The sequence below is a fragment of the Dama dama genome, chromosome 4, assembly GCF_033118175.1.
Source record: "Dama dama isolate Ldn47 chromosome 4, ASM3311817v1, whole genome shotgun sequence".
Classification (NCBI taxonomy): Eukaryota; Metazoa; Chordata; class Mammalia; order Artiodactyla; family Cervidae; genus Dama; species Dama dama.
This window is the reverse complement of record NC_083684.1, coordinates 40,844,293-40,868,240: the sequence shown is the minus strand read 5'-3', so window position 1 is coordinate 40,868,240 and position 23,948 is coordinate 40,844,293. Positions and strand designations below refer to the sequence as shown.

Here is a 23,948-nt window from a genome sequence, read left to right as displayed (position 1 = left end):
AATCAGGGATGCCTTTGTGAGTCATAGATCCCTCTGAGAGAAACTCAGAATGTCTGGGATCCTCCTTCCCCACTCCCCCAAATGCAGGCATGTGCACATATGCACACATATTTCTGCATACAACTCCAAGGGGTCCAGAGACCCTCTATCCAAACCTTGTGTGTGGTCCCCAGGCTGAGAGACCCCTTCTATACGCAGCAGGGAGCAAAGGTTTTCCAGAAAAGCTACATGACCAGATTTACAATCTAGAAAATTTTAGAAAGAAAACAGCAAATGAGAAGAATAATGGGGTGGCTGAACCCGCAAGGATCACCAAAGGAATTGCTGGTGACCATAAAGGCAAAGTGTCCAGAGGGACAATAGCAAGGGCTAGGGAGAGGCTCCCATAGAAGAGCAGAGAACAAGCCCCTACTGATCCAGAAACAAGCTCCTAGCCTCAGCTCAAACACCCACCCAGTAGGAGCCAGTTGAAGCCACTCGTGGACAGACAGGAGAGCACAGAAGACAAAACAACTGATCATAAGTGAGCAGTGGACTGGGGTCCACAGGACAAACCCCTTCTGGCCTGTGACCACCCAAAGGGCTGGACACTTACCGTCCTCAGGGCCTGGATGTATTGATCAGTTCTGTTCCGATCATTGATCTCTCCAAACCGAGGCCGGTTCCAGAGCAGGTGAGCCTGGCAGTCACACACGGGGCGCACTGGGTGGACTCTCCCATTCTTTTCGGGACTGGACCAGAAAATGAACAAATATAGGATGAGGACCTGCTAGGCAATGGCGAGCATGACGGCACAGCACGGGGACCTACACCAGGGAAATCAAGGTGGGCAGGGGACACGTCCATGGTCCTCCAGGGGACATGAGTCTAGGCACTGGCTCTTGAGTGGGCCTTAGAGGTCGGAGGCCCTCCAATTCAAGACTTCTCATATATATTTCTGCCCCAAATGGGGGTCCTACCACCGGGGTAGCCTCCTCTCAGTACACACAAACAGGGACCCAGCCACAAACTTTTGCCCTTATTTGGTTCAGATACAAATGTGCCCACTCAAACCTCTACAGGGTCCATAGAGGGAATTTACATGAACCCACAATATCACAAGCCTAGTGTCCCACCCCACAAGGCTGGAGGCACACCTGGTCTTCTGGAGACTGTACCACACACAGTAGTCGTCGTGGTGCGCTACCAGGCAGAGGGCGGAGCCCTGGACAACGGGCTCCTCCTGTGGCAGGAAGTACACACACTGCATCCAGTGGTCCCGCCACTGAAACAGGAAGAGAACCAGTTGTCACCAAGCTGCAACAAGAGCAATGCATCAAATCCAGGGGCCAAAACCCAAGGCAGAAACCAATTTGCTGAGAGACCACTGTGTGAACTACACGTAGCTGTTGTGGCCAAAGAGATAAGGAAGAAAATTTTCAAGTCAGAGAAGCTAAAGGCCCGAAAACTTCATGAACGCTGTGGGCTTTAGGGCTGCACTGTGTGTGTGTGTGTGTGTGTGTGAGGGGTGTGTGTGTGTGTGTCAGGGGTGGGGGGGAAGGGGTGGAGTTGGAAGGATGGAGAAAGAATACAAATATGGTAAACATTCAGTTCCGTCACTCAGTCATGTGGGCTTTAGGGCTGCACTCTGTGTGTGTGTGTGTGTGTGTGTGTGTGTGTGTGTGTGTGTGTGTCAGGGGTGTGTGTGTCAGGGGTGTGTGTGTCAGGGGTGTGTGTGTGTGTGTCAGGGGTGGGGGGGAAGGGGTGGAGTTGGAAGGATGGAGAAAGAATACAAATATGGTAAACATTCAGTTCCGTCACTCAGTCATGTCCTACTCTTTGCAACCCCATGAATCGCAGCACGCCAGGCCTCCCTGTCCATCACCAACTCCCAGAATTTACTCAAACTCATGTCCATTGAGTCGGTGATGCCATCCAGCCATCTTATCCTCTGTCGTCCCCTTCTCCTCCTGCCCCCAATCCCTCCCAGCATCAGGGTCTTTTCCAGTGAGTCAACTCTTCGACATTAACAACTGGTAAATTTAAGTAGTGGGCATACTGATGTTTGTTTTCACTTATTTTATGGATTCAAAATTTTCAAAATAAAAAATTGGAAAAAGAGCCAGCACCCCTTCTCAGGAGGGCATTTAGCAACTAAATACTGTTTGTTCACCACTGGTTCTATAAGAATGAAGTCACTAGCCACTGTAGTCCCTGACTTTCAACATATCCTGAAAGGAGTTTAGGGTGGCAATCAGGAATGAGAGAGTCAGTGCTCTGGGAAAAACTCAAAGAACACGGCTTCAGATAGTTAGATATTTTCAGAAAATCTTATGAATCCAAATTCTTGTATCTTCTCATATCCAGAAAAGCACTAAATTCATTAACAGAGATATCTGTACCTGATGACTGGCAACAACCTTCTGCCAGAATGTGTACTTAACTGCAAGTATCTCCCTTTCGTTAAAATCACATATATACTGATCTTCACACACACACACTCCTCCTCCTCTTTCAGAGCAGCTCCTCAGAGCTATCTTAGAGGCTATAATCCCTACTTGGCTTCAAATCAAACTTAACTCACAACTCTCTTGTTGTGTTTTTTTTTTCCTCAGTTAAAACATTCTATCCTACCCGGTCTTGAATTTAACTTAAAGTCCAGTGAATGCCATTCCTATCTCTCTAAGATGTCTATTTGAAGGTGAATGTGAAAGTGAAACCTGCTCAGTCATGTCTGACTTTTTGCAACCCCATGGACTACACAGTCCATGGAATTCTGGAATTCTCCAGGCCAGAAAACCGGAGTGGGTAGCCTTTCCTTTCTCCAGGGGATCTTCCCAACCCAGGGATGGAACCCAGGTCTCCCACATTGCAGGTGGATTCTTTATGAGCTGAGCCACAAGGGAAACCCCTGAAGGTAAAAGTTAGAAATCAAATCTAACCAGATACACTCTGGGGATAATAAACAGTAACAAGGAGGGGGGAAAAAAAGATTCTCTAAAACTTGTTATTCATCCTTTACTATGCCTTCCCCGACCCCTCCCGGGCCCCGGCGATACTTCCCTGTCACCAGGTCCTTCCCACACACCAGACTCCCAGGTCTGAATGCTATAGAGCTGTGACAGAAGCCACTGTCTGAGTCTGATCAAGGGCAGCTCAGTGAAGTTATGAGGGAGATTCATTAGCAGCTCTTCAAACTCTAAACAGTCCCAAAGTCACCACTGGCAGAGGGATGACACAAGCCCCACAGCCAGGAGACCTGGGGAAAAGCACCCACCACCGTTACCTAGACACGAGGTCCTGCTCCCCTCACTGAGCCAGGCTCTCTGTGGTTACCCAGGGAGTCTTATATGAGGATTCAGGGAGAAACTATACATAGGAACACTCTGAAGATATGTAAATGAGAATTATTAACATTTTTTATGAAATTCTTATGCTAGAGAAGAAGAAAGCAGCCCAGTGGCAATCTGAATTCTGTGGGAGAATTCTTCCCCGCCCCAACCTGTACCAGACAGACAGACAGACAAGACACACACACACACACTCTCTCTCTCTCTCTCTCTCAGCCTGCAGTGGACTGAGGCTGTGAAGAGTCGAGCTGGGGCAGCTCAAGGGCCCAGGAGGACTGACTGAAATCCTGCAGCAGTCATGACCCTGTGACCTAAGCAGAAACTCAGGGGAGATGCTAAGGCCTTCCATGAAGTCACCATGTGTACACCCAGAACCATCAGCTGAGCAATCAAAATAAAGCCAGTGCCTAGCAAGCGGTAACTGAAATCAGAATACACAGAGGCTGGTCCCAAGGCCTCCCAGGTGGAGGGAAGACTGGATTCCTGGCCCTGAAGCACCTTTCCCACTCTCCTCCCTGTGTACACAGTGCTCAGTCATCTCCGACTCTTCACAGCCCCGGACTGCTGCCCACCAGGCTTCTCTGTCCATGGTATTTTCCAGGCAAGGATATTGACATGGGTTGCCACTTCCTACTCCAGGGGATCTTCCTGACCCAGGGATCAAACTCAAGTCTGTTGTGTCTCCTGCATTGGCAAGTGGACTATTTACCACTAGTGCCACCTGGGAAGTTCCAATGTGTATAGAGGGGTGGATAACATGCACATGAGAGAAAATTCAAGATATAAAAGGCTCATGGAGTGAAAGTAAGCTTCCTTTCCACCCCTAACCTTCAGCCCCCTTCCCAGAAGCAAACTTTTTTACAAATTTCTGTAAATTCCTCCAAAGATACCCTCATATACACACACCACACATATACACTCAGAAACACACACATTATTTTCCCACAATCGCACCATATGCACTATTCTGTACCTCTCATTGTTTCACTTGATCTATCCTTGAGACAGTTCCACACCAGTGCAGAGAGCCACCTTGCCCTCTGAGCATGCAGAATTGACTTAGCTGGTCCCTGCTGGTGGCCTCTAGGCTGTTCCAGTCTTTTCCATCAGAGCAGGGCTGCAGTGAGCATCCTGGCACACATGCCATGCTACACACAGGCAGATCCAACCAGAGCCTAAGTATTTAGAAGTGGCGTCACTTTCCATCCTGCCACACTGTGGGTCTCACTGTACTCTGTGACGCTCTGACCATCACTTTCCTGCTCTGCCCCACAGCTCCACCAACAGTCTGCAGACTTTGAACTTTATTCACTAACAGGTGAAAAATGGTACTTCACTGCATTTTAAATCTGCATGGTTCTTATGAGTGAGGCTGAACAGCTTTCCACAGATTAAAGAAGAATAAAATATGTATTTCATTTTCTGTATATCACATCCTCCCCACTTTCCATCGAGCTGAAGGAGGTAGATTTTAAGGTCACAGAAAATGAGGCTGTAGACAGGCTGCTGTTCTCTGCTGTTCAGTTGCTAAGTCGTGTCTGATTCTTTGCAACCCCGAGGACTGCAGCACGCCAGGCTCCTCTGTCCTTCACTATCTCCCTGAGTTTGTATCTCCCAGAGTGGTTCTCTACTGCAAGCTAATCTGAGGTCCCCTGGGATTACTCTAGGGGCCAGGTCTAACAGTAGCTGTGCCAAGACACAGGAGAGCCAGCACACAAAAGCTGCCCTGTGGTTCACTGTGACCACTGGTACTGACCAGGAACTCAGTCCCTTCTGTCTCTAAATGCTTTTGAATCTAAGACTCAACATGCTCCTTTCCAAGGACCAAAAGTGGATGACAACTTCCTGATTTCCATGAAAATGTGTTCAGCTCCTGCCTCTTACCTGGAGCTCCTCTGGGTTCGAATGTGCCCAGAAGGGGGCCATGGTGCACTTGATCTTCCCCTCAGGGTCCATTTCAATGTCCCACCAGGAGAGAACCACCTGAGCTTGGCCAGACACCAGCGGTTCAAACTGCCTGCTATGGCAGGCTGCTGAGCTACTGACTTGCTTGCTGAAGTCCACACTGTGGAAGAACATTTGGGAACTGAGGCAGATTTTAAGCTCACACAGTCAATTTTTAAGCTTTTATGGTGACCTCACCTGCAATGAGACTTGTTTGCAATGGACTCCTGATGTCAAAATGAACACAAAAACGACTGCCAAAGACCCAATTCCACCAAGTGTCTCCAAGCGCCATGACCCTGGGTGGCTCCTTGGTACCTGAACATAGGCAGCACGTCGCTGAGGATGGTGAAGTCAGCAGGTGACACCTGGTTTAGCTGAATGTCGCAGACAGAGGGCGCGCCAGGGCACCTCTCCAGTTCCAAGGGGGGGATGATGACCTGCTCTCCACGGCTGGTCTCAACACGGATGGGAAACAGCTTATTCCACGACCACATCCTCCTGGACTCTACCAGTTGTGCATAGACAGTTGCTCTGTGAGGCACTGCTTCACAATTTGCCTAAGTTTATATTCAAAAAGTAAAACAAAAGAACAAAAAAATAACCAGTTACACTGACCCACAGTAATTCCCATTGAGCAAAAGAGATTTATTCCCTAATATGAGGCAAGTTTAGTAACATCTAATGCCTTATCACTATTAGGACAGTGAACTGTTTTCATCCCAGTGCCCTTGGGTAAGAAACTAGACTGCATAAAGGACACACGTTATGTCTAAGATGATTTATGTCAGCTAAGTTCCTAGTTACCTGACACTCTTGAATATTTCAAAAATAAACCTTAATTGTCATGCTGATTAACTCCCACACAGACTTTGAAGAAAGAGTCTAAGTCTTCCTGTTAAACAGAAATCCTAGCACCAGGCTCAGAGCTTCCCTTCAGTGCAGCTCTCACCCAAACACTAGAACTTTCTTATGGCACAGCCCAGCAGACAAGTGTCCATCCTCAACCGACCTGACCTCCTGGCCTCACTGGGAACTGCCGACTTGGCTGTGGCTACAGCCCCTCATCCAGTTTCCCTCCAATCCTCCAACACATTCATCTGACACCCTCTACACACCAAGCACTAGGGGTCTCCCCACCTTCCCCCACCAGGGTGGGCAAGACCTCACCCCACCACACACCATCAGAACGGACCTCAAGCCGTACTGTGACCACCTGCCCACCTATTTGCCTTGCCAGGAGCTCACCATCATATTCTTGGTACCCTAAAAAGTGTCCAGCAAAATGAAGGCACCAATAAAGGTGTCTTCTGAGACCAATTCCTGGGCCACTGCAACACCACATGGACTGTCAGATGCCCCAGTACCCCAGTTTCATGACCTCCAATGTCCTCCAGGAAAAGGGACAAGGTACTGGAGACCATGATGCCATAGCTCCTTCAAGTTCAGGCTGGGCAGATGGGGACAATGATTAGAGTGGACAGCAAACACCTGGCCGCTATGGGCCAACTGGGAGAGAAAGCTGAGGATGGCTGCTAGTAGACCTTTTAATCATGAGACGAATCAGAGAAAGACAAACTGGACAACATTAACATAACTCTAAATATCCTTGTTCTCTATTTCAGGGATTCATCTAATTGATGGCTTTAATGTAGAGAAAAAATAATTTCAAACACAGAATTCTGTATTTTGGAAATGATGAGACATCTCACAGTATGGGAATCTGCAGAGTAAGTACCTCACATGCTGACCACGTGAGCAATGTGAACCCTGGTCCCAACTGCCTTGGGAGGAGCCTCATTCCTCTCTTCAGGGGCACTAATTTTAAGCACCCCCGCAGAGAGTTCCAGGCTGAGACAGGTCCAGGCTCATGAGAACGGTGCCCACGGGGCAGGTGTTGGCAGAAGCAGCAGACACACACGCCTCCCCAGCTGGCCTCTGCCTCAGTCTCTACCTCCCCGTTTATGTTCATAAAAAAACAAGGCCAACATCTCTGAACTAACATGCTCAGCATATCTTTCCCTTCTCAAAACAACTGTCAAAGGCTATCACCACTCAAGGTTATCAACAGCCTGGCATTCAAGGCCTTCTAGCCTCTACCCATTGTCCACTGTGAGCTCACAAGCACCATAGACTGGTGTTCTCACTGACCCAATAAACAGGTCCTCTGCCTGGGACACCTCTCCTTTTCCTCAGTGCCTTCCCAGATTCCGCCCTCTCCGCGCAGGCCCTCGTCTCCGTCCTGACCCTTGACTTTTTCCACCGGCCTTAAACCGAACATCAGCAGTGCTTCTGCCTACCTCTCCATTGGGCCCATCAAGTCCTTACCAGTGCTGACTGGTGTGGATCTTGGAAGCAAGAAGGACATCTTATACTTCTCCCTGGATGCTAGAAGACCTTACACACAGTGTAAGAATGCTTGTTGAACTGAATCTGAAGATAGTTTCTAGTCTTTTGACTCTAACCTACTAAGACTCAGCATTCAAGAGGAAGTCATGACTGAGGAGAACCAAAATCTCGGTAGGAATCAAAAGGTGCCCTAGGGGATACAGAGAGGGGCTGGGGCTGTGCAGAGTATTGTGCAGTGATAAGAGCCAAGTGAGATCACAACAATTTGCCTGAGGGAGGCTGTCAGTCCCCTACCTGCACGAGGTGCCTGTGTGCATGCTCATAGGAGGGCAGGGCTCCCTCCCCAATCAGTTCCGTGTCAAATAGCTCCGTGATCAGGATGTTGGCACGGCATGGCATGTCACCATCTGAGAAACACAAGGGAAGAGTCAGAAGCAAGCAACAGATTAGAGCAAATATTTACAACAAATATGTAAAAAAAAAAAAGTTAACAGGTCATTATAACTGAAAGCACACATATATGCTAAAGTGTTTAGAAGTGTCATCATGTCTGCAACTGACTTTCCAACAGTTCAGAAAAAAGTAAAATCCACCTTAGTATACATGTATATGTCAAAATGCTACGAACTGATTAAGTCTTGCTTAAGAGAACATAGGTGTTCACTGTACTACTCTTTCAGTTTTTCTATTTAATATTGCAAGGGGCTTGTAAAACTGATTTAAAAAAAACAAACAAAAAACCTACAAACATTCCAAAAGAACACCAGGTAAAAATACAGACAATTCAAAATAGAAAGCAAATCAATCAACTATACAAAAATGTTTTCACTCTTATTAGCAAATTGGAGAGATACAAACAATTAAACTATTAACTATTAAATTAGCAAAAATGATATGAAAAGCAAAGACTGAATGCTGGTACTTCAAATACTTCTAGGCTGCAGAGGAGAGAAAATCAAAGTAAGAGAGAGGTTGATTCCATCGGTACCCAAAGATACAACTGAGATCCAGAATTCAGAGGCCCCAGTTCCTTATACTAAATCCCCCTGAATCAAGTTAGTTTCTTGCTGCCAAACAATCCCCTAAATAACAGTTTTTTTGGATAGCAGGATTATGGAAGGTCTTTCTGCTTTTCTACTTTTAAAACCTCCATAATACAATGTAATTTTACTTCTACAATTACAATTTTTAATGAGCCAAAACAAAACTGACTTTGGAAGGGGTATTCATCACGGAGAATTAACTGTATATACTCCTAATGGCTCATGAATTATTATTTGACAAAGCCCACTCATCTTCCCTACAAAGAGGACAAGGACGGGTGATGCAAGAAAAGAACAGCCTAAGAGTTCAAAGGCAAGTGCAGCAGAAGAGCATGAGCCTTGAGTCATAGAGTCCTGGGCCTGGATCCCACTTTCTAACCTTGAACCTTCAGTCCTGACCATCAGTCACCTCATCTGTAAAGAAGCAGATCTGTTGGTCACGAGATCTGCTTCGAATGGTGGTGGTGATTAGATAACAAAGGTAAGACTGTCCAGTTCCTATAAAGTGCATGTGTGTTCAAAGGCAGCACGACATGAAAAGGGGCTGAGAAGAAACTTCCATCTCCTGGCACACAGACCACTCTCCAAGTCACTGCCCATCCTCTGATATCAAGGAAGACTGCAAGTGAAATACACTGTCCCAAACTAAGCTGACCACCCCCCTCGCACACACCTGCTTCTCTGTCCAATGTTTCTGCTCAATGAATGGCACCACCAATCACACAGTCCTGAAACATGGGCATCACTGGCCAGCTCCGGGATGGTACCCTAGCTGGCCTGGCGACCCCTGCACCCCAGGGCCTAGAACAATGCCTAGCAGCACCCCAAAACAGTCAACAAACGTCAGCTAAATGCTTGAACCCTCCCTCTTTGTCACCCTACATCCCAATCAATCACCAAGCCCTGCCAATTCTACCTTCTGAATACTTTTTAAGCTTTTTAAGCTTAAAATGATTTACTGTCCAAATCTGCTTCAAAAACAGAGCTTTATGATCCAATGGATTTCAAGAAATGCTTCTTGAGAGCCTGTGAATGCTTCTGTAGAAAGGGACACGTGCAGGGGGAGCCTGAGTGGGGGCAGTTACTCCAGGGGCCTCAGACGTTTTCACCAAATGACTAGATGGACGAATAAATGCTGCCCCAAGTCGGCTGCTACACATCTTGGTGCGTAATCCATCTCGGGGGAACAGGTAACAAACCCAGAAGCTGTTTTTTAAAAGAGCTCAGAACAGAAGCTTGGAAATAAGCATTTTGGGAGTAGGAAGGAAGCTGCGAAGGAGAACGAAGACTGGGAGATGTCCCTGAGGCCTGGGAAGAGAGAGTTTTCAGAAGGCCTGAACTGCGGCAGTATCAAAGTTGCAGTGTTTCCCATTTACCAGGGGTTAAGGACCAAGCAAAGTTGACAGTCTACTCACTAAACAAATATGGCTGAATTCGTCCATGTGTCAGGCCCTGTGCCAAGTCATGGAATGGAATGATTATTAAGATCACACAGTCCATGAGCTTAAGATGCTTCAGCCGTGTGGCGACAGAAACATTAAATATATAATTACATAATTATTTCATTATTGAGGTTAAAATCACTACATAGAAAGATACTAAGAAAGCTGAGTGTGTGAACAACACACAGCCTGGAGGTGGTACAGGACAGGGCACAGAGTAAGCGACACGGCACAAGTTCTCCACCTCGGGTCAAAATGGAGTAACTGGGTTCAGACCTATCTACCACCATGATCAACTAGAAAACGTGGCAGAACACATAAAACAAGTGTTTTTGGACACTGAACAGCAGGAAACAAAGTGAACCCTACTACTGCCCTGGCTTCTAGCCAAAAGGCACTTTCCAGACCTTGGTACACATAGTGAGAAGCCAAGCAAAGTGTCTTGCTGAATGAGATAGCAGAGACGAGTTCAGGGGAGTGGAGGCAGCTGGAATCTGCAAAGGAGAGAGTCAGACAGGAAGCTACGTGGGAAAAGGGCTTCGGAAATCTGCGCAAGGCTCCCTTCATGTCTCTTGCTGAATATATCCACACACACACATAGGGTAAGCCTCTAGAAGGCTGGGCAAAGGATGACCATGTAGCTATAAGCTGAACAATTGTCAGAGCTCAGAGGACTGAGCAACACTCTAGTTCTGATCAGCCATGACCCAGGCACTCAGCAGAGACCCCAGAACGGTCACGCTATACTAGCATAGCTGAAGCAGCCCTAGAGCAGGGGTTCTCAACAGGGTGAGATTTTGCACGCACACACCCCACACTTGGCACATCTGGCAATACCTGGAGACATTTCTTATAGGCACAAATGGTGCTGAGGAAGATGCTATGAGCTTCCACCAGTTCAGAGGCCAGGAGTGAACATTCCACATGCACAGGACAACTTTCCCAGCAAAGAATTACTAAACCCACAATGTCAATAGAGCTGCAAGTAAGAAACCCTGTCTTAACGCTATTCTAAGCCTGTGCCAACAAAGCTTACAAATAAGCCTTGAAAGGATCAAACTGATCTGCAAGAAACCCAACTGCATGCCAGACAAAGCTTTTAAGGGAAGACAACAAAACTCAGCACTTAGCAATGTAAATCTCTCAATATACACAACATTTGAATAAAAATTAATAGACAGGCAAAGAAGGAAAACAGGACCCAGAACCAGGGTAAAAATGAGTCAATACAAGCAACCCAGAAAAGACAAAGAAAGGCAGTGGAATAGAAGGATGTTAAAACAGCTAATATAAATCTGTTAACTATTTAAAGGAACACACAAACACATAAGAACAGCAGAAGTTATTAAAAAAAAAAAAAATCAAAGGGAATTTTAAAGAGGAAAAATACAGTATCAGAAATGAAAAGTTCACTAGATGTGCTTGACAGCAGATCAGACACTGTGGAAAAAAAGATCAGTGAACTAAAAGACCCATCCAGGAAACTACCCATGTCCATCAGCAGGTAAAGGAATGAACAGATTATGGAACGTACCCACATGAAGTAATGCTAACAGAAAGAAATGAACACTTGATACATAAAACACTGGACAAAACTCAAAAACACTGTATTACAGAAAAGAAAGCAGACACATAAAAGTATACACTCCAATTTCACTCAAAATTTTAGAAAAGGCAAATCTAATCTATAATGAAGAAAGCAGGTCAGTGAGTGCCTAGGGCCACAGATATCGGTGGAAGGCCTGTAAAGGGTCATGAGGAATCTCTTTGGGCATGATGGAGACATTCTAGTATCTTGATGGTAGAAGTGGTAACAAGTGTGTTTACATTTATTAAAACTCAAACTATGCACTTCAAATGGGTGCATCCACTTTATATAAGTTATACCTCAATAGGAAATTCCCTGGCAGCCAGTGGTTAAGACTCTCTACTTTCACTGCTGAGGGCCCAGGTTCAACCCGTGGTCAGGGAACTAAGATCCCACAAGCCATGTGGTATGGCCAAATAAATAAATCAAAAAATCATACCCCCGTAATGTTGATTAAAAATGGGATGATCTGTGCACTCTTTTGTATGCACAGAACACTTTAAAAATAAATAAAGGGAATATCAATCCCTTCTTTTGTGCACATTTCAGATTCTCCATTAAAAAATGCTTTTCAAATGTGAGAAAAATGCTGAATTTATGTAGATGCTTCTTTTAAAATACTGCATGTTTAATATCCATAACCTCATCCTAGAAGTTTCTCTTGTAAATCTTTTTCACTGTGTTCTCCCAGTATCAGTAGCATGTGAAATGTCAAAAGTCTGATTCAAATTCCCAGACTATAAAAAATATTCTGAAAACCCGAAGACCAAGCTACACAAGCAAATCTCTTACGCTGGATACTGAGACTGGATACTGGAACTAAGTGAACCTCTCACTGTCAACCTTTAACTGTTTTGCTTCTGTCTAAGAAAACTCAAAACCAGATATATTGAGCCAGACAAGTATTTCAACTTGCTTAAGCAAAAAGTTCCATTTGTTTACATAAACACTCATATACTTGATTAGCTCTGGTTTACTCATTCCTCATTTATTTTAATTAGTGGAGAAATAAACTAATAGAGAAGCGCTTATCTTCAGACCAGCACATGGACAGGTCCCAATTCTGTGCGATTACCTGAGTGCATCTCTCCCAGGAACTGAAATAAACCTTTTTCTCTCTCCCACAAGAGCAAGTAAAGCTTTCGACACAAGATGTGCTGCTCTCACCTGGGCCTACCGTCACCTCAGTGGAATGCTTGTTGATAACCTTAATCTTATCACTGAAGCCGTTTTTCTCCACAATCTTCACAGCAGCATCAGCCATAGGCTTGAAAACCTAGAAATTAGTGAAAACCCAAATAAAAATGACCAGTAAGTTAAATAGCATCCTAACACCCAGCTTTTCCAGTAGTCATGCATGGATGTGAGAGTTGGACTATAAAGAAAGCTGAGCACTGAAGAATTGATGCTTTTGAACTGTGGTGTTGGAGAAGACTCGAAGAATCCTTGGACTGCAAGCAGATCCAACCAGTCCATCCTAAAGGAGATCAGTCCTAGGTGTTCTCTGGAAGCACAGATGTTGAAGCTGAAACTCCAACACTTGGGCCACCTAATGTGAAGAGCTAACTCATTTGAAAAGACCCTGATGCTGGGAAAGACTGAGGGCAGGAGGAGAAGGGGATAACAGAGGATGAGATGTTTGGATGGCATCACTGACTCAATGGACATGAGTTTGGGTAGGCTCCAGGAGTTGGTGATGGACAGAGAGGCCTGGCATGCTGCAGTTCATGGGGTCACAAAGAGTCGGACACAACTGAGCAACTGAACTGAACTGAACACCTGGTTAGCAAGATAATACTTTGATTCTGGTCCTATGATTTGCAGTAAAAGAGGCTCCTCCACTATGGAATTTCTTCCTGAATACACAAAATGGAACTTTGTTATCATTTGATACAGGCAAAATATTCGTTGGGCTGTTTTGATCTAAAGACACAAGATTTCAACTATGTAATTTACATGCATCTCTAAATGTGTGTCATGGAAATGAATACAAAGGGATGAGATTCTGCTAGGTTTAACTTGCAGCTAGGCGTTCTCACTACACACCAGGCAAAGGAGGGATGCAGGGGACTTCCAAGGAGACTGCACCACCTAGTAAGGATGGCAGGTGTCAGTGCTATGCTAGAGGGAGATGCAAAGAGGATGTGCCTCACAAAACCATGATTGGGGACCTGGGATGTGAAGTGTATGTGCTCTCTAGAGGAAGGTAAGACTATAACTATATTAGATATGAAGTGTGAGCAGGTCACCCTCCTGCTCAAAACTGTCTCAAATCCCCATTGCTATTGGAACATAGCCTATATTCTCTCATGGTATCTGAGGCCCTCCATACTATGGACCACCTCATTTTTACCCAGCCTTCCTCCCCTCCCACCAGCTCCCCCAATGCACACACGCACTACCAATGCTACAGCCACCCTTATCTCCTCTGCACAGGCAGGAGAGGCAAGCCTGAGCCTCCTTTGCCCGACCACCACCTGCCAAAGCAAACCCAACTTTTCAGAGCAGCACAAACCCCCTACTGACGGAAGTCTTCCCTGAACCCTTCACGTGTCCCTAAACATAAGCTCCTTTATCTCTTAATTTCCCACCTGCCCAATTTAGATTGCACAGCTTCGACCACATCACTGCATGAAACATACAGATGCACATGCAGCCATACGCACATAGAGGAAATTTTCAGTTCAGTCGCTCAGTCGTGTCCGACTCTGAAACCCCATGAACAGCAGCATGCCAGGCTTCCCTGTCCATCACTAACTCCCAGAGCTTGCTCTAACTCATGTCCATCGAGTCGGTGATGCCATCCAACCATCTTATCCTCTGTCATCCCCTTCTCCTCCTGCCTTCAATCTTTCCCAGCATCAGGGTCTTTTCCAGTGAGTCAATTCTTCACATCAGGCAACCAAAGTATTGGAGTTTCAGCTTCAACATCAGTCCTTCCAATGAATATTCAGGACTGATTTCCTGAATATTCAGGAAATTGACTGGTTTGATCTTCTTGCAGTCCTAGGAACACTCAAGAGTCTTTTCCAACACCACAGTTCAAAAGCATCAATTCTTCAGTGCTCAGCTTTCTTTATGGTCCAACTCTCACGACCATACATGACTACTGGAAAAACCACAGCTTTGACTAGACAGACCTTTGTCAGCAAAGTAATGTCTCTGCTTTTTAATTTGTTGTCTAGGTTGGTCATAGCTTTTCTTTCAAGGAGCAAGCGTCTTTTAATTTCATGGCTGCAGTCACCATCTGCACTGATTTTGGAGTCCTGAAAAATAGTCAGCCACTGTTTCCCCATCTATTTGCCATGAAGTGATGGGACCGGATGCCATAATCTTAGTTTCCTGAATGTTGAGTTTTAAGCCAACTTTTTCTCCCTCCTCTTTCACTTTCATCTTGCTTTTTCAAAGATGCAACGAATGCTGGCAATTTGATCTCTGGTTCCTCTGTCTTTTCTAAAATCCAGCTTGAACATCTGGAAGTTCTCGGTTCACATACTGTTGAAACCTGGCTTGGAAAATTTTGAGCATTACTTTGCTAGCATGTGTGGTAGTTTGAACATTCTTTGGCATTGCCCTTCTTTGGGACTGGAATGAAAACTGACCTTTTCCAGTCCTGTGGCCACTGATGAGTTTTCAAAATTTGCTGCCATATGGAGTGCAGTACTTTCACAGCATCATCTTTTAGGATTTGAAATAGTGCAGCAACTGGAATTCCATCACCTCCACTGGCTTTGCTCGTAGTGATGCTTCCTAAGGCCCACTTGACTTCACATTCCAGGATGTCTGGCTCTAGGTGGGTGATCACACCATTGTGATTATCTGGGTCATGAAGATCTTTTTTGCATAGTTCTTCTATGTATTCTTGCCACCTCTTCTTAGTATCATCTGCTTCTGATAGGTCCATACCATTTCTCTACTTTATTGTGCCCATCCCTGCATGAAATGTTCCCTTGGTATCTCTAATTTTCTTGAAGAGACCTCTAGTCTTTTCCATTCTATTACTTCCCTCTATTTCTTTGCATTGTTCACTTAGGAAGGCTTTCTTATCTCTCCTTGTTATTCTTTGGAACTCTGCATTCAGATGGGTATATCTTTCCTTTTCTCCTTTGCCTTTCACGTCTTTTCTTTTCTCAGCTATTTGTAAGGCCTCCTTAGACAACCATTTTGCCTTTTTGCATTTTAGAAATGATTTTGCATTTCTTAAATGATTTTGATTTTAGAAAATGATAAAGTGATTAGTCTGAATGACAAAATATCCATTTTTTTCTAAGACCTTTTCTGCACCCAACTATATTTTCTGCCACAAAAGCATATTTCTATTACAATCAAGAGGAAAACACTATATGCTTCTACAAAGAATACATGCTCAGGGAGGGGGAAAAAAAACCTTCACAATCTGTTTCAAATTATTTCAAGGCTCTAGTTTGATGGTTTTGATGTCGTTGGAGGGCCTCAGACCCTCAGTTCTCACCAATCAGTCTGCTTCCACCCCAAAAGTATCACGTGCTCTTACCATCCTCTCAGCCCTCCTGCCCCTTGACTTATCATTCATCTCCTCCGCTGACCCTGCAGAGTCCATCCTTCACAGCCTCGTCCTCAGCCACCAAGAACTCAAGAACTCACCTCAAACACTATCAAATGAACCCCGAAGCTGATTTCCCAACATCATCATCCTGTGTTCTCCCCTAGCCCTCAAATGAGTGTGGAGAACTGATCTTTTTTCCAGGGGTGTACTGTCTGGTCTAAGGGCAAGTGAATCTTCTTGCCAGGTAAATGAAATAAATTGAATACCATTTAACCTTATTTTGGCCAATGATATATTCAAGGAGAGGTTTGCTGTAGATTCCTGGGAAAGTTCTTTTTGCCCTTAAAAAGGAGAAAGAAAATGAGGAAGCCAGGAGCATGCTTGGTTTTCAAGGCATTTTGCCACAGAAGTCACTGTAACCAATACATCTTCCCCAATATTCCTTCCTTTTCAAATGTCCTAAAAGAGAAGCCTGCAGACAATGCCTGTGGTTTCTTATATTCCATCCAATCCTCAACCCTACTCTCCTGAAAATATTGCTTAAAGGGGGTCACCAATAACCTTAGCTGCCAAACCACAGTTTTCTCAGTCCCCATTCTGCTTAACTTCCAAACCTGCACTAATATAGTAGCCACATGTAGTTATTTAAATGTAAATGGATTAAAATTGAGTGGTATTTTAAAATTTCAGCTCCTCAGGCCTACTAGTCACATTTCAAGTGCTTAGCAGCCACATGTGGCTAGGGACCACAATACCGGCCAGCACAGTCAAAGAAGATTTTCACCATCAGAAAGTTCTAATAGACAGTGCTGCTCTAGTAGCATCCGCACTTGCCGACCTCTCCCTCTTTCTCATGACTTCCACGCCATCTGCACCTGCCTTCCAGGGTCTCTGTTTCTGTCTGGATGTGACTTCACGGCCACTCTTGTTCCCTCAGCCCCCTGAACACATCCCGTCTTTGCTCTTTTCACTCTACTCTCTCTCCCTGGACAACCCCCTAACTGCCAGCTTTACCTGACATATCTTTAGCAAGTGAGTCCCAAATCCACTGTACATGCCACCCTCAAAAGGTTCAGATTTCCATTTCTAGGGACCATCAAGTTCTCTCTCACTCATTCTTCTGGACCTGTCTTTCCTGTTGCCATGCAGTTCAGGCAGAGCTGAAAATCACAGGTCAGTCCAAAGACAGGAAGACCAAAGAATCAAACAGGTAGTCACTAAAGCAAAAACTGGGAGGCCACCATAAAGATCTTAAGAGTCAAACGGAAGAGAGAGTCACAAGCCAGAACAGCAAGAGAATTAGAAATCCAGGTAAGTGAGATGGAAATATGGAAAAACCTGAGAAAACAGTTCTACCAATTCTATCAAAAAATATGTTCTCATCCTATATTTTTCATTAGCAGTCCACAAAGGTACTGGCTCCTGCCCCATCAGTTGTCTCATACTGAACATGTCCAAAATGAAATGCAGAATCTTTCCCACAAAATAAGTTACTGGAAAGAGGAACTCCTCTTACCAGTCAATGACATCCCTGCCTCCACCCTAGACACCCACACTAGCACTCTCTCCCACACACATACACCGTCCTATCAAAGCTACCAGTGTGGAGTGAGCACCAAATTAGGAACCAAAAGACCAAGATCCAGGTCTAGCCCTCCTACTTATTAACTGTGGGACTTAAGACTTTAACCTCTGTGTGTCTTGGCTTCTTCATTTAAGAAGATAAAATCTACTTGAGGCTATCATAGCAACTATCTCCAAACACTGATTTCTCTGTATCAGCTCAGAGCCTTGAGGACACCCCCAAAGGCAAGGAATGACCCTTAATCATTTTAATGAAATCCTGAGACAAGTGTACAGAATTGTACGTGGGTGCACGTGCACACACACAACCCTATCACTATCATGGAACTATCACGTGAGAGTTTGGACTATCACAGAAACTTGAAGCCCATTACTCACGATATTAAAGTCTTTAATGTGACACTCAGGTCTTCCAGAGTCTGGCTACAATATACCGTAAGGGTTTTTCTACCATGACACCATTTGCCACAACTCTGGACAACACTGTTCCCAAACACACCACGGTATGTCCTCAGCCTAAACTGTCACCCTTCTAGTCCATAAGCTTGAGGGCCACCCTGTAGACATCGGGGTGGGGGGCAGGTGCTAGAAGGAGTCTAGGCAGAACACCCTAGAGTGCTGACCTCTACACTTTATGGAAGAAAGCAAAAAACTTCTGTTTAAGCCACTGTTATTTTGTCATCTGCAACTTAATCACCATATGAAACAAATTTTGTAGGGCAAAATACACCAAAATTTTAACAATGGTTAGTTATATACTGAGTCAATACACTTCTTCCTATTTGCCGAATTTCCTATAATGGTATGTATTATTCACACTGCGCACGCATGCAGGTGTGCTAAGTTGTTTCAGTCTCGTCTGACTCCTGGCAGCCCTAGGGACTGTAGCCCACCAAGCTCCTCCGTCCATGGGATTCTCCAGGCAAGAATGCTGGAGTGGGTTGCCGTGCCCTCCTCCAGCTCCAGGGTGTCTCCCTCCGATCAGGGAATCCAACCTGGGTCTCTTGCATCTCCTGCATTATTGGCAGGTGGGTTCTTTACCACTAATGCCACCTGGGAAGCATATTATTTGCATTACCAGAAAAATAATTTTGTTTAATATTTTATTAAAGGAGTGAAATGGCAGATTGCCAAACTATGGGTAAATGCAGTAAGACAGCTGGCTCTGTCAGGACATTTAAGGTAGTAGAACTCACCCTTGATGCACTTTAAAAAAATCCCAATGCTCAGGCCACATCCCAGAACTATTAATTAAAATCAGGGACAGGGGAGTGCAGGACAACAACTGACGAGGCATTAGAATTTTTTAAAAGCTCCTCAGTGATTCTGACATTCAGTCAAGGCTGAGAACCACTGTTTTCAGGGAAGAAAACGAGCTCCTGGAGGAAGCAATGGTGTTTGATTCATCCCTGTGTTCTCAGAACCTGGAGCTGTGCTTGGCATGGAGTGAACACCCCATGCATGTCTGTGAACAAATGGATGGGGAAAGTACAAGGGACACAAAAGACTTTCCACACAGGACACAGGACACACACATGAAGAGTGTGGCTCACCTCAATGGCATAGCAGAAGTCGGCACCGGCCGTGACCGCCATCATTGACAGGAGTCCTGTGCCAGTGCCAATGTCAAGAACCAAGGCCTTCTGTCCTCTGTCCTTCACCCGGCTCACAGCAGCCCGGATGCCCTGGTAGTATTTCATATTCTAAGAGAAAGGGAGAAACAACTGTTACTTCATACCAGTTATTATAAGTGCTTTGTGAAGTTCTAGAGTCACAGTTGGCAGCAGCAGAGTTAAGTCCTGACCCTGCGGCCTCTGTGGCTTGCACTGGCTGAGGTGGACAGGCCTCCCGAGGCTCCGGGAGCACTGGGTCAGCCTCTTAACTTTATAAAGTAGTTGTCTCTCCCCTCCACACCCACTCTTCCATACTCTGCTTAGAGATGCTGAGGCTCACGCTCTGCAAACCACATTCTCCTCTTTCCAGCTTTTAGAGGACTGGACAATGGGGGAACTAGAGGAAGGAGAAAGCTTGTTCCTTCCCACATACACACTCTCCTCAGGCCCTTCAGAGCTAGGAGCAGCACTTGAGCAGCGATTCCCTTCAGCGATCTGAGCATCAGCTCCACAGGACCTCTCCTCCACAGGTCTAGGTTCTGGGAACTCCAGTCTTCTCCCTTTGTATCCCCAGGTAAAGGAATCGCTTCCTGCCATTACTACCACAAGGTTACTCTGGTGCGTCCCAGGCCTCCCATACCTGTGTAACCAACTCCTTCTCTTGAAACAGATGCATGTGCTTGTGTGCCCAGTTGGGTCTGACTCTTTGCAACCCCATGGACTGTAGCCCACCAGGCTCCTCTGTTCATGGAATTTTCCAGGTAACAACAGTGGAGTAGGTTGCCATTTCCTTTTCCAAGGTATCTTCAAGACCCAGGGATTGAACTCATGTCTCCTGCATTGGCAGGGGGTTTCTTTACCACTAAGCCACCAGGGGAGCCCATTGAAACACATAATGTGGCTTTTGGCTTCCTCACTAGACTCTTAATTCATAGAGCTTCCTGGGCTAAAAAATATTTTCTTCTCAGGAAATTGTTTCTTTGTTTTTAGTTCAGGTCCTTAGTAATATAAGTAGATTATTTTTCCCCTCCTCTGTAACACTTTGGCTAATTAAGTACCTGGTCCTAGGATCTCATAGGCTGTGTGGTGCAACCGAAAAAAAAAAGAATAGTACTATATTTCAAAATAGCAACACTGACCTCTAAAAGCAAATGCAGTGATAATGTCAAAATTATGAAGCAAAGTAATTTCCAAACTAGAATCCAGCCTTTAGTGTGAGGACAGAATAAATAAGTTTTTGGATAAGCCAAGCCTCAAAAACCTTATTCCCCAAGAACCCTCTCAGAGTAATGTGATAAAGGATGAGCTTCAGTAAAGAGGGAGGGAACCAAAGAGGAACACAGGGGACCCAGGAAGTGGAGGACTCAATACAGAAAGAGGAGCAAAGGAAATCTACAGACAACAAGGATACCAAGACGACAGAACGCACCCAATCCACACTGAGGCTGGGAAAAACGACCCCAGAAACAACCTCTAAGATGAAACTGACACAACAGCCGGTTGTTTTTACCTTCCTTCAGAAAGAAATTTTAGACTACTGGGAGAAAGTCTGGGCATAAAAGGATGACTACATAAAACACAAAGCAAAATAAGTTAATTATTAACGAAGAATAATGCAAGAAAGGAAAAGCAATCAAAATTATCACATAGCTCAACTGTGAACAGTGTTTACACATGCCTAATAAAGTCAACATGATTTTAACTAACACACGTTTATGTAGGTGTTTACCTCATCACAAAAGGAGGTATTATTGTTATCCCTATTTTACAGATGAGAAAACAGAGGCATAAAGAATTTAAGTGACTTGCCTAATGAAATACTGAATATTAATTTTGCAAAAATTATAACTGCACTGGGAGGAAAGGAGAACGAGTGGGAAGGAGGAGCTGAATACCAAATTCTTAGTTCTCAATGGGAATTCAATAGATAATAGTCATTTAGGTCTGGAAGTAAACATAAAACAAACAGCTCAAAGAGAAGAAAGGAGGTTGCCTCTGAGTGTAAGCATAAAAATGTTTTGTCTGGGGGAAATGATACACCAGGGGACTGTTATTTTTCACGATAAGCCTCACAAAAATATTTGACTCCTAAAGTAATTGTATTTTTGTCTTGGATAAAATCAGTATGGCATTTTATGTTATATGCTTTTTATGGCAAAGAAAGAAAAAAAGTTTAAAAAAAAAATCAGGATGGCAACTGATAGAATTGTTGAACTAGGAAAATGAACATCAAATACACTATCTCCACAAAAAGCAGGATGGTGCAGATTTCTCTGTGTAGCTATGGCTGTGGGGTAGCAGAAAGACAGCAGTTCTAGGAGCTGGTTGGGGAGCTTCAGTTCAATCTGTGAGCTGATCACCTGAGAACACTCATCAGCAGCATCCTCAACAGGAAACAAGGGTTAGGATATGTGCCAAATAAATAACATCCATTAAATGAGCTATCACTTTTAATTTTTTTAATTTAAAAAAGTTATATTTTCTACACAACAAATACTAAAACACCTGCAATACTTTTTCAATTTTCTTAACATACAAAACCATCACATGATGCAAAAAAATACAAACTGTAACTTGAAGTTATTGACTGTTGTCTGAAGGTGACTGACAGCAATGACTAAATTAGTCATGCTGCTAATTTACCTCCACATGTTTATTTAGCACATCAGAAATATCTTTTCTCCTGACATAAAGAAGAAAGACAATGAAATGTGCATAGCTATCACTTTTTAATTATCCAAATTTGAAGCTATTATTGGAGCCTCTTAAAAGACAACTGGCAGTATCCATAGAGTCCTATGTGCGTTCATAATCCTAGACTACACTAAAGATGACATTTGGATGGCAAATAAGCACATAGAATTATGTTTGACACCATTAGTCATTAGAAAAAATCATTTCATGTGCTTATTTGCCTTCCAAATATATTAAAACTACAAAGTTAAATAATGTACACTCAACATATAGACCCAGCAATTCTACTCTCATATATTTACATGAAAGAAATGAAAACATGTCCACACAAAGACTTACATGTGAATGTTCAAAGCAGCTGAAAACTGGAAACAATCCAAATGTCTATCAATTGGCAAATGGATAAAATACAGTATATCCATATAATGGAGTATTACTCAGCAATACAAAGGAATGGATACTAACACACTCAACATGAATGACCCTCAAATGATGAATGAAGGAAAAAAGACACATAGACTACATATTATATGATTTCATTTAGATGAAATTTCCAAAAAAGGCAAAAACTATACAGACAGAAAACCTATCACTGGTTGCTTGGAGGAGGGGGGGGCAACCAGAAGGCTGAGTACCAGGGTTGATTACAAACAAACATGAGATAATTTTATGGGATAATAGAAGTGTTTTAAAACAACAACAAAATGTAAGGAACCATACAAAAGTACAGAGAAACATGTCTTTCTTGACTGTCACTAACCAGCAACTTCTGACTCCATTTCCTCATGTGTAGAACTGGGAAGGGGAGAACAGAAGTTAGAGTTAAATAATGAAGACTTAGGAATGTTCCAGCAAGGAATTTGAAGTTTACCTCAAAGGCAACAAGAGGACACTGAAGGGACACAGAAGAAGGAAAAGAGGGGCCAACACCAGTAAATGAGGGCTGAGCGGGCAGTGGGGTTGAAAGAACCATAGAATTTGATGGTCAATCAACTACAGGCTTAGATAAGGGAAAGACATCATCTTTCTGGCTTGGCTGACCGGATGGATGACAACGCCATTTGTCCAAACCCTCTGGAAGCTGGGTCAAAAAGGACTCTCTCTGGGGACAACACTAAAAATCAGAGAGGCTCTGGGCATACATACTGAGGAAACCAGATCTGAAAGAGACACATGCACCCCAATGTTCATCACAGCACTGTTTATAATTGCCAGGACATGGAAGCAACCTAGATGCCCATCAGTAGACGAATGGATAAGGAAGCTGTGGTACATATACACCATGGAATATTATTCAGCCATTAAAAAGAATTCATTTGAATCAGTTCTAATGAGATGGATGAAACTAGATCCCATTATACAGAGTGAAGTAAGCCAGAAAGATAAAGACCAATACAGTATACTAACGCATATATATGGAATTTAGAAAGATGGTAACGAAAAAAAAAAAAGAAAGAAAGATGGTAACGATAACCCTATATGCAAAACAGAAAAAGAGACACAGATGTACAGAACAGACTTTTGGACTCTGTGGGAGAAGGCGAGGTGGGATGTTTCGAGAGAACAGCATCGAAACATATATATTATCTAGGGTGAAACAGATCACCAGCCCAGGTTGGATGCATGAGACAAGTGCTCGGGCCTGGTGCACTGGGAAGACCCAGAGGGATCGGGTGGAGAGGGAGGTGGGAGGGGGGAATCGGGATGAGGAACACATGTAAATCCATGGCTGATTCATGTCAATGTATGACAAAAACCAGTACAATATTGTAAAGTAATTAGCCTCCAACTAATAAAAAAAATGGAAAAAAAAAAGAAAAATCAGAGAGGCTCACAG

General features: G+C 44.2%; 1 protein-coding gene and 1 non-coding gene across 5 annotated transcripts in view; both read right to left on the bottom strand.

Annotated features, from left to right (window-relative positions):
* Nucleotides 1-23,948, bottom strand: part of PRMT7 (protein arginine methyltransferase 7) — a 40,614-nt gene that overhangs the window by 9,301 nt on the left and 7,365 nt on the right. For all 4 annotated transcript variants that reach the window (XR_009692373.1, XM_061138796.1, XM_061138798.1 and 1 more), the window contains exons 4-10: nt 19,358-19,507; nt 12,863-12,971; nt 7,917-8,029; nt 5,592-5,833; nt 5,214-5,394; nt 1,137-1,264; nt 596-731 (exon numbers count right to left, since the gene is read on the bottom strand). Coding sequence is in view for 3 of the 4 variants with exons in the window: in XM_061138796.1 (XP_060994779.1) it covers nt 596-731; nt 1,137-1,264; nt 5,214-5,394; nt 5,592-5,833; nt 7,917-8,029; nt 12,863-12,971; nt 19,358-19,507 (1,059 nt within the window). In the remaining variant the exon portion in view is untranslated. The remainder of the gene's footprint in view (nt 1-595; nt 732-1,136; nt 1,265-5,213; nt 5,395-5,591; nt 5,834-7,916; nt 8,030-12,862; nt 12,972-19,357; nt 19,508-23,948) is intronic.
* LOC133055331 (small nucleolar RNA SNORA19) lies at nt 22,006-22,134 on the bottom strand. Its single transcript, XR_009692620.1, has one exon. It is a non-coding gene; the product is annotated as a small nucleolar RNA SNORA19 (small nucleolar RNA).